Source organism: Phalaenopsis equestris, unplaced genomic scaffold (genome assembly GCF_001263595.1).
Source record: "Phalaenopsis equestris unplaced genomic scaffold, ASM126359v1 Scaffold000002, whole genome shotgun sequence".
Lineage (NCBI taxonomy): Eukaryota > Viridiplantae > Streptophyta > Magnoliopsida > Asparagales > Orchidaceae > Phalaenopsis > Phalaenopsis equestris.
The window spans coordinates 61,702,017-61,717,182 of record NW_018164444.1 but is presented as its reverse complement, the minus strand read 5'-3'; the positions used below and the strand labels follow the sequence as shown (position 1 = coordinate 61,717,182).

At 37.9% G+C, this 15,166-nt stretch overlaps 1 protein-coding gene across 1 annotated transcript in view; it reads right to left on the bottom strand.

Annotated features, from left to right (window-relative positions):
- The window catches only part of LOC110024620 (probable acyl-activating enzyme 17, peroxisomal), a 61,822-nt gene that overhangs the window by 39,882 nt on the left and 6,774 nt on the right, over positions 1–15,166 (bottom strand). Inside the window, exons 4-6 of the mRNA XM_020724695.1 lie at positions 8,591–8,795; positions 7,967–8,007; positions 7,750–7,875 (exon numbers count right to left, since the gene is read on the bottom strand). Coding sequence (XP_020580354.1) covers positions 7,750–7,875; positions 7,967–8,007; positions 8,591–8,795 — 372 coding nt within the window. The remainder of the gene's footprint in view (positions 1–7,749; positions 7,876–7,966; positions 8,008–8,590; positions 8,796–15,166) is intronic.

Here is a 15,166-nt window from a genome sequence, read left to right as displayed (position 1 = left end):
GGACTTGAGAAAAGGCAGCAAATGACCCAAAGTAACTCGAAGAAAACCGTAAAAAACACGAGGAAAATTCGGAGAAAATCACAGGTGCTTTACAAAGATTTCGATAAAACCGTAGAAAAAACATAAAAATCTGATTTCAATAAAACCGTGAGAAAACACCCAAAAATTCAAAGAAAGAAAGAAGACCGTAAGCATTTGGGTCGGGTTAGACTTAAAATTAGGTATTCTCCAGAGACTCCGAAGGAAACTATCGGTCACCTGTATGTATAAAGTCTGACATTCAACTAGAAAGATGTCCTACTATACCAACTTAGGAGGGTACTCCTTAGCCCAATACCGACGATTGACAAGTGGACAATCAATAATATTATTTAAAATTTATATTTTTGCATGCATATAAGTTTCATGCATATAAGAAAAGTGTTATCAATTTTGGTTGTCAAAATACTTTAAAAAAACAGCGTATCTGATCTTATCGCATATGTTCTTATTATTTTTATAAAAAAATGATTGTCCACAAGTCGATCGAACCGTCGGGGGTCGGGACCGCCAACAACCTAAGAAGAAAAGGGAGCCCTGCTAGTCTAGTGTCAGTAAATAATATCATCATCATACGTTTCACCGGGCCCCGAGATTGGGTCCCGATATTGTAGGATGGAATATTATTCCGCTGTACCACCGAATGACTTTATCATCAAGTCCTAATACCCAAAAACGACTGTCAACTTACGACCTTACTTGATGGTTTCATATATAGTCAGAACTATATACGTGTGCACTTATGTATCAGACATAACTGTCTAAAACCCAAACCAAGAAGCAAAGAAAGTGAACCGAAAAGCAAGAAATGAAAAATAAAGAAAGAAGGCTAACCCACCTCCAAAATCAATTTAGGGAAGAAAAGTCAAAGCGGTAGTAGAGTTAGCCTAAAACACCAATGGGACTTCTCGAATGAGCAATGAAATAGGCACACTTCCCGATGCTGGCCAGGAACAACCCTGAAAGGCACAATTTAGATACCTCTAAGATATTCCCCAAACCTTTCACAAATATCAAAAGATTTTTTTTTTCTTTCCTCCTTTTCTTTTCCTTTTTTTATTACAATCAATTCAGCCCGCAAAACTGAGCTCTGGAACATCTCCAAACGTTTAACAAATCATTCCTAGAAGAGGCATTTGAATTCTTCCAAATAACAAGAATTGAAGTATTCCATTTCACCAACATTAAAACATTTAATCCCACCTCGAGCCAAAAGCTTTCAATGTCATACAAACTCGACACTACACTAGGAACCCAGCAAGTGCCCACAGCCAGGGGCAGCCAAGAGGGTAAGTAGAGCCCAACATAAAGGAAATCACAATCACAAGCTCACGGGTAGGAGCAGCAAGGCAGCCACCAAACTAGTGCACAAAAGAACCAACAGACACAAACAAGGGGTCTTGAGTAGGGGCAACAAGAGGAGCCACCAAACCCAAACTAACAGCCACAAGCTCACGGGTAGGAGCAGCGAAGGGGAACACCAACCCACACCCACATCCAAGAACTAGCAGGAGAGCCCACGACTAGGGGAAGCAGCAAAGGGGACAGCCCAGCCCAAACTAAGCAAAAGAAACACAACAGGAAGGCTCACGGCCAAGACCAGCTAGGGAATAAAACTAAGCCCAAAACAAGCTCCCCAGTTTTAGAAGAAAACCAAATTTTCATCCAACATATATTTCGAATAGGGAGGCATCAACAGGAAATAAACCAAGCCCCAAAACCGACTGCTCAAAATATTAAATAGATTCCAACATATATTCGAACAGGAGCAACAGGGAGCAAAATCGAACCACTAAAACAGTTGCTCAAGGCAAGAAATAATTCCAACATATATTCGAATCGAGGGAACAACAGGAAGCAAAATCTAGCCACCAAAACCAAACCTCCAAAAGCCCCAAAATCAATTAAAAGTCATCTGAACACGTCTCGAGTAGGAGGGCAACAGAGAAGCACAAAACAAAGCCCCAAAGTAAAAAAAGAAATCTTCAAAAGCTCCAGTTTCGAATCAGTACAACAAAGGAAACCGCAACCCATAGAGCTGAAACAGTCCAAAAATACTCCATGTTAAACCCAAGCAGCAAGGAAAACCGCAACCCAGGAGGCTAAAACAGCCCTCAAGCACCAATGTACCACATAGATATGATAAGAACATAAGAAGGAAGTTTACACATGCATAAGAATTAAACCATGTCTTTCATTAGCCTACATTCTTAGCTAAGTATCATGGAAAAACAAGCCCAATTGTATACATTTGAACTGAAGTAAGCTAAAAAAAATCTAACAACTAGCCATGATTGCAGCATTAAATGTCAACAGGAACGAAATAAATCCCCCCTATGCATGCATTCCCCTATTTTAACGTCTCCAGCATGTGTCGAGCAGAGAAAAGAACCAGGAGGCAAAACAGGAAGGAGTAGGAAGGAGTACCTTGCTCGAGACCTCCCAAAACAACAACGGAAAAGCCACCAAGCCTCCAAACACAAAACACACAAAGACCCCGCCGAGAAGAAATTTCCGTAGAACCTCCTCAGGCCTCAAGCTTCGTAACCTCACAGAGAACTCTCCCCACCGAGTTTTATGGACGTCAGCGAGAAAGAGGAGCTCACGGAACCTCTCTAGACAAAGCACAACACCCAGCCAAAAAAAAAAATGCCACAATCGAGGCCACACCGAAGAAAGATCGGGAAGGAGCAGAAGTTTCCCCATTCGTGACCCAAGGACACACACATCCAGCCAACCTACCCCGAATGGGCTCCTACGCAGCGAGAGGAAGCAGAAAGCTTCAGAAAGAGAAGATTTTTTTGGCAGAGGATGTTGAGAGGGGAAGAGTCAACTCCTCCTTACGCGAAGGGAGTGGACTAGCACGAAGGAAGTCACGACTAGGGCTAAATCCTGGAGACGGAGCTAAGAGGGGCCACAAGCGAGAGGAGCCTGGGCTCCAATTGGGGACGAAACCAGGCAAGGCCTGCGGAAATTAAAGATTTTCCCCGTAATAAAAGACCCCATCGGTCATATATTGCCAAACATACTCTCCCCAAGGTATATATAATGTTTAAAAATCCTCGAATTGCACACCTCTCGCTCTTGCACAAAACCATATCGAAGTGGGTCCTTCCTAACTAGATTCGACGTTTCGGACGCGCCGGCACAGTCCGATTCTTAATTCGGGATCGTTCGAACGACTTCATCGAAGGTTGGGTCGAAAACGCATCAAATTTGAATTTCTTTAAAATAATCGCCCGTGATCCATCGTAAAGCCTCGGACGGGTGCGGGAAACGTGAATTTCGATAATTATGTCGTTGTGCGCACTGTGGTATTCGTGCATCCTACAAGTGTGCGGAGATCGCAATGAGTTTTCTTATGGTTTCAGATCTTAAGGGTACTCGACTCGAGTTTCGTCGCACTGGTTCTAATCGACTCAACTAAGCATTGAGAATTTTAGAACAAGTAACATGAAACTGCGATGAGTCAAGAAGTGGCTCGAATTTCTAATCGGTGTGGGCCCCAAGCAAGTTCTTTAAGAGAGTCATTAGGAAACTCTAAAGGCTAGATCCTAGGCTCTAAGAAGAGAAAAAGACCTCAACAAAAATGAGGTCAACAAACATGACTAAAAATTTATTCATAATTTAATTAAAGAGTTAGATGTGCCAACACCAAGGACTAATTCAACTATTATTTCTCCCCGTACTTCAAGAAATAACTTTTACACGAATTCTCTAAGTGACAACCCCAAAAACTAATTCAATCACCATTTATCCTCATACTTCAAGAAATAACTTTTATAGTGTATACACGCAAATAAAACGGAGTTATTAAACGAAAAAACAATGACCAATTTGCTGACACAATGGTGCAAGAATATCCACTAAAAAAACTAAACCTACAACTAAAGAAAGTCTTATGAACAATGGTATAATAACTTCTCCAGCACATCCAACATGCTATTTATGTACATGCTTAATTTTATCATACAAAAGTCTTTCACACAAAACATCAAATCTTTCTTACTAGTCTACATGCTATTTATGTACCTCAAACAATAGCTAAAGTTTTAAATAATGAGAAAAAATGTTAAAAAAGAGTAAATAAAAACTCTTTACAAAAATAAGAAATGAGCCTTGGCAAAGTTAACTAAAGAAAATAAATAAGTGGAATGTGTATTGGTCTTTATTATAAATGCAAATTAGATGGTTTACTAGAAAGGTATAAAGCCAAAGTGGTTGTTAAATGCTACACTAAATTGCATGGAATTGATTGCCTTAAAAAATTTGCTCTAATTACAAAAATGAACATTGTTTGAGTTGTATTATGATATGATCCGACCTCAAAATCGAGATGTTTTTCCACAGAAATTAGGGCAAACACAATATTTCTTCAATAAATTAAACTCAGCAAAAATACAAAGATAAACACCTACAATTTAAGAGGTAGGCAATCTCTCATAATTCCTACAATTCAAGAGGTAAGAAATCTCTCCCAAACCTTAGAACTAGAACTCACAATCCAATCTCATGCTTCCCCCTAACCCTAGACATAAATGCTCAATAATAATAATAATAAAAGACTAAATTGCCCTTAAGCGTACAAAAAATAAATTTGCCCTAAGGCTAGGCACCAACGTAACAATACCCCCCCCCACCCACCACAAAAAAAAATGTCATCCTCAAGGGTGGAAAAAAATGAAAATGTTCCTCCTCTTCCAACACTGTTGTCTCTAATTCTTCATTCTCTGCTCCTTGTCATGCACTGTACGCAACAGCAACAAGCTTTTATCCCACTAAGTGGGGTTCGCTACAAAAATCCTTTTTCTCCATTGTGTCCTATAAAGTGTCATATTTCATTTAATTCTAATAGATTAAGATCATTTTTTATACAATACGCCCAAGTCTTTTTAGTTCTACCAATGTCTTTCTTAACATAAGTCGAATCTAAAACATCTATTCTCCTAATCGGATCATCAGATAATTGATGTTTAATGTGACCAAACCATCTAAGATGACTCTCTCTAACCATGTACGCCATTTGAGCTACATGTTTTTAATGATTTGATCACTCATAGTTACAATGTTTCCACTAGATTTACTACTACTAAACTTACATTCGATGTATTCAGTTTTATATCTTACCCAACGAAGGCCTTTATACTCTAACGCAGACTTCTACAATTCAAGTTTTTTCCTAAACTCTTTCGCTAGTCTTATCCACAATAAGAATATCATCAACGAAAAGCATACACCAAGGTAGGTACATCCTCCTATAAATATCTAATATCTAGTAAGAGCATCCATAACTAAAGTAAAAAGAAATGGGCTTAAAGTCTATCCCTGATGTAATCCAACTAAAATATGAAAATACTTGGTCAATCCTCCTTCAGTTCGGACACAAGTAAAGCTCTAGTATACATATCTTTAATGATTTGAATATAAGTCATATCAACGCCTTTCTTTTCTACAACTTTCCAAAGAACTCCTCTAGAAACCTTATTGTAAGTTTTTTCTAAATTAATAAAAATCATATGTAGATCCTCCTTACTCTCACTGTACTTCTCCTGCAGTCCCCTCTTTCCAGCCGCCTTCGCCAATACCTGCTACCCTCCTCTGGAATCAGCAGCCTACTGCTCCTCCACCTTGCTGCGACCAGCAGCCAACTCTTCCTGTCATTCATTTTACCCTCCACTTCCAGCAAATTCCCTTGCCTGAAGCCAACAACCCTCAGCCGCCCACCTTATAATATCCCCAACATTCCTCCACCTACAGATCCCTCTCCCCCACCGCACCACCTGCTGTGTGCATTCACCTCACAGCAGCCCTTTCCCCCCGCTACAGACCCACCTCCTAGCCGCATCCACCTAAACCTGCCACCCTCTCCCAAATCAGCCCACCTTCCCACCAATGAAACACACCAACCTGCTACCAATCCCTCCAATTTCCCTACAAAAGCTCCTGCCTTCCAACCACAAGCCACCTTCCAACCCACCACCACCTTTGGGTACACAACCCTTGTTGAGTTGAGTGTTGAGTCTATTGTGATTTCCTCTTCACATGTGTTGATTGTAAATGCCTATTGGCCTTTTCAATAATAATACTTACTTATTATTGCTTGGGTTAACACCGTAAATGCCTATTGGCCTTTTCAATAATAATACTTATTATTGCTTGGGTTAACATTGGTATTAATAACACATGATAGCCTGTAAACTACTATAGATGAAGTCAAAGATTTATTTATGAAGATTTAAAGGTAGAATGAAAAGGTCCTCAAATGTAATATTATGATAATAAGTTAGATATCAATATTGCATATAATCTTTTATGACAAAACCGTATAAAAAATATTGAAGCTAATAGATATTTTTATGAAAGAAAACTTAACAGATCTAATATGTACTCTATTCATAACCAAAGATGAACAAATAGTAGACATACTCACAAAAGAATCATCAAAGACAGTCTTACCAAAATCATCGAGTAAGATTGTAATGGATGGCATCCATTCATTCCCTTGAGGAGAAGTACAAAAATGTTATTGAGAAATCGCCTCTAAATTATATTCTTGGACTCCGCCCTCCTAGACTCATAGCTTCCTCCCTCTCCATTACCATCTCATGGATTCACAAGATCCCTGTTACCATGGCACAAATCCATGAGAGCTACCTGGATGTAAAAAGAAACATTACGGGCTTTCTACTTATTATAATGATTCTATATTTAATTCTGTTTTAATTTTTTATTCTTGATTTTACATCTTTCCTATTAGAATCTTTGTTATGGTTGTACAAATTTGGCACATAAGTTAGAATATAATTTACTCCGCAATTTTTCCAATTCTTGTCAATATGTACAGCACCACGAACGTTTACCATGCCTTGTGGATCCCAAAGTGCTGCCCTTGAACATAAGGGCTTTTCTTCTTCAACCCTATGGATATTATGATTAGCCTCTGATTTCTCCTTGAATGAAAATTCTACTACAATGCTCAATCTAAGATCATCCAACTTGGCAGAGCTGAGCATAGAAGGAACCATGGGCATAGAAACAACATTGTTTCAGTTTAATAATGTTGTTTCTTTTTATTTCTGACTTATTCTTTTGATTTCCCATTCCCCTGCTCCTTGTGGCATCTTAATTTTGTTAGGGTTTGCAATCCTAGGATTAGGATTTTCCATTACACATTGAAACTAGAAAACCAAAGATTCCCTACATGGCTATGTAGCTCTTGTAGTTCTTATTTCCAATTGTTTGCTTCCGATAGATCTTTTATGAATGAACAATATCCTAACCTGCATCAATCTTGTTTGTGTTTTTTAGATGCCCATTAATCCTGATTTTTTTTTTTTTTCATATTTCAATTACTGCAGCTATTCATAATTTTTCATAACATTTTAAGTTTGCTTAGCGTTTATCTGCCCATATCATCCATAAACTCAATACCTTTTAAACCAAGAAGGCTGTTGCACATAATTTAACCCCATAAGCACCAGGGCATTCTTTTTGTGTAACAAAACTTAAATAAACTTGACTAAGACGGTTAGGGCGACCTTTCAAATGAACAATATAAGAAAGCATGTGCAGTCATCATGAGAGAAAAAAAAAAGATAAAAACATACATAATATTTTTTTCTTTTTTTTTTTCTGTTCTTCTTTTTCTCCATCAGATTGTTGCACTTTTCTCATCACTTGATAGGAAACATACATAATTAAAGTCCATACTTGCAATGTTTAGCTCTCCCCAAGAAATCATGCCAAGACACATCACCAGCACGTAAGCTGCTCTTTATGGTGGATCCACTTGTAGCAATAACAACTGCTAATGGAGCGTTAGCATCAACGACCTTCCTGCACAAAAACTGGAAATAAAAACTAGATTCCCAACAGAGTTCCTCCTACAGGATTGTGTCATCTGAAAGGTAAACTATGAAAACCATACCGATAGAGAGGCAATTCTTTCTTAGCGCGAATAATATAATCCTGAAAAACCAAGATCAAAAAGCTAATCAATGGTTATAAAAGATAAATAGTTACATCATTAGAGATGCAATCACAGTAAATTATTAGTAATATAAATCTAAATTAAAAAATTAAGGGAAATTTACATAAATAGCACACAATTCTTATGTATTTACATATCTCACATCTAAACTTTCATATTTAGATACACTATACGTAGCACTTTGGGGTGCTTCAAACCTATGTATGAAAAGGTGGATTTCCCTTTTAAAAAGTGGTAATAGTTCTATTTTTGTTGTGGTATTAAAGATTTAAGTGTTATTTGTGTAAATATGAAAATCTAGGTGTGTGATTTGCAAATACATAAGATTGTGTGCTATGTATGTAAATGCCCCTATTAAGGGAAATTTACATACATAGCACACAATGCTTATGTATTTATATGCGTATTGTGCATGGAACATGAAAAGATTATGCACACAATATAAATGTGGATGTTTCAAAGAAAAAGCTAAAAGTAGGACATTACAGATCTATTCAGAAAAGCACAAATTGTGGGGACAGTGAAAACAAAAGCGATGAATTCAAACTAATAAGTTGGAACCTGGGTAAAGATAGCTTGTGCCTTTGATATTATGAGCCTGGTTGCAATTTCAGTGGGTGCAAAACTATCTGCAATAGATACCACAACATATCCTGCTAGAACAATGGCAAGGTAGATAATAACAGCAGTCACTGTCATCGGCATATCTATTGCTATTGAAGACCCTTTTGTTAGGCCCAATGCATCAATAGCATGTGCAACCATCCTACAAAATTAAATAGCAAAAGTTCTGAAGTTTTGAAGGCAAACTGAAGCTTCAAATTGATCTAATTACAAGCTCAAATGTATGCAATTATCTCAAAGACTTAACAAGTAGAAAATGTTTAATCATGTAAAAATGTGCCATACTTTACAAAAATAGAACAAATGACAGTATGTGCTATCACCAGTGAGAGAAAAATAGCTCGAGTTATAATTGCGAATAAGATCTTCTACAGGGTTAGTTTGAAAGCAGAATCATTTATTTGATTGCTTAGCTAAACATAAGAATAGTGATAAATTGCAGCTTACTGGTACTTAGCTGTATTATTTAGCTGTAGTTGCAACTTATTATAGCATTTGGTCAAACAAGGTTCATTTTAAGTCATTTGGATAAGGTTTCCTGAGATTTTGTGATATTCTACTTGGCTGATAACTTTTAGCTTGGATAATCTCAACCATCTAGAATTAAGAGGATAAAATCCTAAGTTTCAAACAAACTTAATCACATATATCCCACAGGACGTGAAAATGAATAATAGATTATAGAGTTGCACGCATCATTTGCAACCACAAGGAAGTCCATATTCTACTGAGTACAAGATTTCACAATGGAACTGTGGCAGTAATTTGAAATCTTCCTTTTCTTGATTTAGACAGAATTTCTGAGCTATGACATATCCATGAAAACAGGAGACCTGTTGTACCTTTAATGTGGGCATCTCTGACAGATCATCATAGTTTTTCAGTAGTGTGAGAATTAGATAGCAAGCAGGCCTCACAAAACATAAGTGATATCGTTTATTTTTCAATAAAAAAAATGTCACAGTAGTTTGGAATGAATTTGAAACAATGTAGCAACTATACTTTTAAAAATGTGTCGTACTCCTGTTGGACATGTATCAGACACCGATACTTACCCGACACGCCCCGATACTACAAAATATGTCATAATTTTTTTCAGACCCGAACACATCTGAGACACACCTCAATTGAGTTCGACACGATTTCGATAAAGTGGGACACGAGAATTAGAAAATTATAAATATAAGTATAACCTTAATTATACCTCAAAGTCAAAACTGTCACATCTCTCTTCACGTTGAACCTCCCTCTAACATTCAAAAAAATTGAGCATCGAAGATGTATCCAATATTCATCGAAGACAAGCTTTAGAAATTCCCTCTTTATAAGCATAGGACCTTTTAGATTTTAGTAGATAAGTTGGATGAATTCTTTTGAAACATATTATATCTAATTTTAAGAACTATATTCACAAACATGAACTTTTATAATATAAATTAAATTTATGAAGTTAAATTTTATTCTTGCATAATTTGTGTTGTGTAATTTTAATAAAGAATAATGAAAAAATATATGTTTTATATAGGCGTGTCGTGTCCTATCTTTTCCAATTATGTCGTGTCCACGTATCGTGTTGTGTTGTATCCGTGTATCTGTGTCTGCGTCCGTGACTCATATGTTTGCAATAAATATCATTATATACACTGTTTGCTTTAAGATGTTCTAATAAATCTCATAGAATTTATCAAAATTAAATTTGAAGGTGTAACATAAGCATTATAATTACCCATTCATAAGTGCTTATAAAAAAACCCTAAAACACGAAGCAAATAAACCTTTAATTAAATCAAAAGTAATATTAGTATATTACAAATTACAATATTGTTCTTCAAAGCCTGCCTCCATAAAGTTTTCCCACACCATCCTTAATCTTAGGAGTGACCACTTCTGATACAGCATTAACCCAAACCACCACAAAAATGCAAATAGTATTTCTAAAATTCAAAAAGACTACAAACAAAATACTTGAATAAAAAGGAAACAAGGACACAACACAAACTAGGGTACAACTTGAGGTGGAGATGTTCTGATTTGAGAGATTAAAAAGTGGTTGTTGGGGTTTGTTATTGGTAGTAGGGAGGCTGTCAAGGCAGCAAGGAAGGTTGATTGTGGTGGGACGGCCAGGTATTTTAACGGCGTGGTTGTGGAGGGGGATAAAGGGATGGGTTGTTGGGGTTTGTTATTGGTAGTAGGGAGGCTGTCAGGGCAGCAAGGAAGGCTGATTGTGGTGGGATGGCCAGGTATTTTAACAGCGTGGTTGTGGAGGGGGAAGAAGGGATGGGCGGATAAAGGGATGGGTTGGCTAATGACAAAGGGAGGCCGGCCTAGTTCTCGGTGGCAGCGGGAGGAAGGATTGCAGGTGATAGTTGTGGTTGGGTCTAACATAAAAGGGGGCAAGGTGGGTTAGCTGGAAGGACAGCAACATTGGAAAGATAAGGAGGGTTCAACAGCAGTAAGATGGGAAAAGGGAATTGTTGTGGTTGTCTAGAAGTTTGGAGGGGTTTGCAGCTCGGAAACCGGGAAAGGGAGGGATACAGGCAAAATGGTAGCAAGGAGAAAAGGATAAGATATACATCACCTCGAACAAGTTACAACATGAGTGCCTTCTCGTCGTCGGATACAGCCATAGAAAGGGAAGAGGGGATGTCGGAGGTTGTCCAAACTGAAATCTCAAAAATAAAAAAAAAACTAACCCTAGAACAGAAAATAATGAATATATATAACGGATAACTAGAATGGGGAGGCCCCTCCCCTTAGATGGCAACCCTAGCCCACAAAAAAGGAGTTAGCCGGCCCTAGTAACCACTTGCTTGAACCAATCCAAGTGGCTCAGCCGGTTCAAATCTCAGGTAGCCCTGCGTCTACTCTGAACTACTGTTCATGCCAAGATCAAACTGATTAAACATGCACAAATAAGGCTTTAAACCTAAGGCAGTGAACGATCAAATCTCTAGCTTATATGACCCGAGCTTTAATATTAGCTAGAAGTCATTTGATTTCATGTAAAGCAAGCTAGATGAATGATACCAGAGTTAACATAAACCATAGTAGGAAAGACAAATATTATTATTGAAAGCAAATAAACAATAGTAAGAAAGGCAAGTATTATTATTGAAAGCAAATAGGTGGTCACAATTAAACACGCTTTAAAGAGAAATAAAAGAGTTTCCTTGAGATTGTAATCAGTTGATTTCGGTCTTCGCCGTTGAACCAGAAGCTAATTTGGAGAAGTTAATGTGTTTCCTCCTCGAAAACAAGCACTTGTTCTATGATCTTGGTAGCCTCTATGATGTTGCCTTTATTAGTACCAACCTATAGTAAGTTTTCTTGTGTGTTCTCCACAGCTCGCAAGTAACAAGTCTTAGATTAGATTAAGTCTCCTCGGGCATTGATGATCCGTCCTCTAACAAGAAACACATGATAAGTCGAAGTCACGGCCTTGAAAGTGTTGAGTACCTGTCTATCGAACATGGTGTTGTACCGGCCTATCCATCACAACAAAATTAGTAGATGTGGTGTGTTGCCTATATCCTTCCCCTAAGTTATCGACCAGAAAATCATTCCACGCGTCTTTTTTCTTTCTCCTGAGAACACTAGAGGTAGGTGCAAGTTGGGCATTGACTAAGCCCATCTTCTTAAAAGCTCTCTTGAACAAAAAGTTGACGGAGCTTCTTGTGTCCACTAAGATACCACTAATCTGATAGCTTGAGATTGTCGCAGTGACCACAATGGCATCATTAAATGGATTTTTGTCAATGAGTAGATCGGCATCCGTAAAAATGATAGGAGGATGGACCGAGGTCGATGACCTGGCTATAGTGGTTGAGGTAATTTTTTTTTTCTTGAATCGCTTCAAATTGGATCATCGTGAGGCCTCAATTCCATTTACTCCGAAGATACCAGGCATGGCGTCAGTGATGTGTACTATTCAAGGGTGTTCGCTTCCGGGGCTATAAATTCTTTCAATTTTCCCGCTCTAATAATTCCTCAATGAGGTTTTGTATGTGATCTCGATAGCAAACGCAATACCCGTTCGGCCCATAGTGATGACTTTCTGCTAGCATCAGCAAGGGCTACTTAAATAATTCTTAATTTTGGATGGTCTCAACAACTTCGGCCATGGATACACTTAACGGAGTTATTTCTGTCTGAGAGAACAGAGGTGTCCCTGTCTCCCTTTTGGCCTTCCCCTGATTAGTTGTTTCCCCAGAGATTCATGTTCATGTTGGCGGAATTGCCTTTTAGGGGATTCCGAGGATCCCTCTAGATAAATCAACTTCTCAAATCCCTTCAATCTCCTAGTGGTCGCCTTCGGGGTTTGCTTTCCAACTCCTTGGGTTTTGATGCATTAGGCAAAGACTTGTAGTCGCCTTCGGGGTTTGCTTTCCAACTCCTTGGGTTATGATGCACTAGGCAAAGACTTGTAGTACTCAGTCGAAATGTGCTTGCTAGCCAGCTCCAAGAGCTCAACTAAGGTCCTTGGCTTTTATAAGCTAATTACATATCAAAATGGGCCCTCGCGTAGGCCTTGAGCTAGTGTTGCATAAGGAACGGCGAGCTCCTAGTCTCTAACATTTAGCATTTCCTGTTGGAAATGAGTGATGAAGCTTCTGAGGCTTTATGAAGACCATCGATTGACCTTCAGAAGGGTTTGGGAATTCTTTTGCGGCTTCTAAGCACTAGCAAAATGTGCTACAAATATGCATTTGAATTCTCCAAACGAGGTGAACACTCCCGTAGGCAAGTTGTTGAACCATCGCAAAGCTGATTCCTTTAGCATCATGAAGATCCTTGTGTCAGTTTAGATAAAATTAACATTTCATAGCATCGCTTACTCGTAATAGACAGAAGTCCGATTCAAAGGACGTCATGTGGTTAAATTGATCTGACCTCCCTTTGCAGAACTCTGGAGATGGAATATTGAACTTCTTGAGTGTACAACTTCTGCAATCTCTCCTACGAATATATTCTCCAATGACTTTTGACGCTTCCTTCTTCTCCTTGCTCTTACTTCCGAGGAATCCAAGGCACACAATTCATTTCTTTCTTTCTCAATCAGCCTTGTGGCTAGAGCCCTTATCGTTCCTACTCTAGGAGGCTCTTGTCTAGGTACTTCCGCCTATGTGTTATGATTATGATGATCACATGAACATCCTGAGATGGGCTATAGCACAAGTTCTAAAGATCTCGTCTTCCCTCTTATACCATCTTTCTCATCTGCTTTTTCAACTCATTAATTTGTTGCATAACAATTTCTCTAGCACAGTCCATATTCTACTTCGTTCTTCCTAGTGTTGAAGGTCCCCTTGTTGAGTTTGGGTATGAACTACAAACTCACCACATCTTTTAAGATGTTAAATCCTTTTAGAACGTAGGATCTCATATTATTTGTGGGTTTATGCAACTTTAAAGAGATCTTTTTAGGGAGAAGTACTGAAGAAGGAAAGAATGGGGTGGTAATCCCCTCCCAAAAATTAGTTCTTAGCTTTCGGTCAAAGACTGGACCAGAAAGAAGACGACAATGAGAGCCAATCTTCAACCCCCCCTCCTCACATTTACGTCTCTCTCCCTTAGGTCCCCCCAATCCTTTCCCCCTGATAGAAGGAGAAAAGGTGAATAAAAAAACGTAGATCGTACAATCTAAAACCTGTCCATAATGTCCTCGAGATAAGATGGAGACGTGGATGTCAATAAGCTCATAAATAGATACAGATGTGTGTCTGTTCTTGAGTGATGTTCTTCATGTCGATAGTTTGTAAATCTCGATGAGCAATTATGTAGAGCTCGGCGGGTCACTTCGGCAAGTAAGTTTGACTTGCAAAGGTGACCAAGTCTTGTCCTAAAAATGCACTATTGGGCCTTCCATGCCCACGAAATCCACCATCGTATGTTTCGGCCATTGGAGCCACATGTGAGAATGCATGAGTAAAGATTCTTTTAAGAGAGTTTGGGTTTCCAATTACTTATTCTATAGTTTTATATTGAGACAGTTGTACTTACATCAATTTTTCCAAAAAACATTTGCTCTATTAGTACCAAATATATTGAGGTTGAATGTCAATTCATTCAGGATATAGTGTTTTCAAAAAATAGATTATTATTCTTCATGTTTATAATACAAAGTTGTCAATCTTTTACAAAAGCTTTGGATTCTCTATCTTTCTCTTAAATATGTGATAAGCTAGATTTTACTGATATATATGCTCCAACTTAAGGAGACTAAGACCTCACAAAAATGAGGTCAACAATATGCTCCAACTTAAGAAATATGTGATAAGCTAGATTTTACTGATATATATGTGTCGGTCAACTTTTTCGATATAGATTGATAGATAGATTTGAAAATATGAAATATGAAAATAATTTTTGAAATTTAATTTTATAATAGATATATAGTTTGGGTTTTGAAAGTAGTATGTTTTAATTTTTTTTTTTTTTTTTTTGAATTTTAGATTGGGACAAGAAAGGCAGTACTAAAAATTTTGGATTTTTCGGAAATTTTGGGTTTTTCAG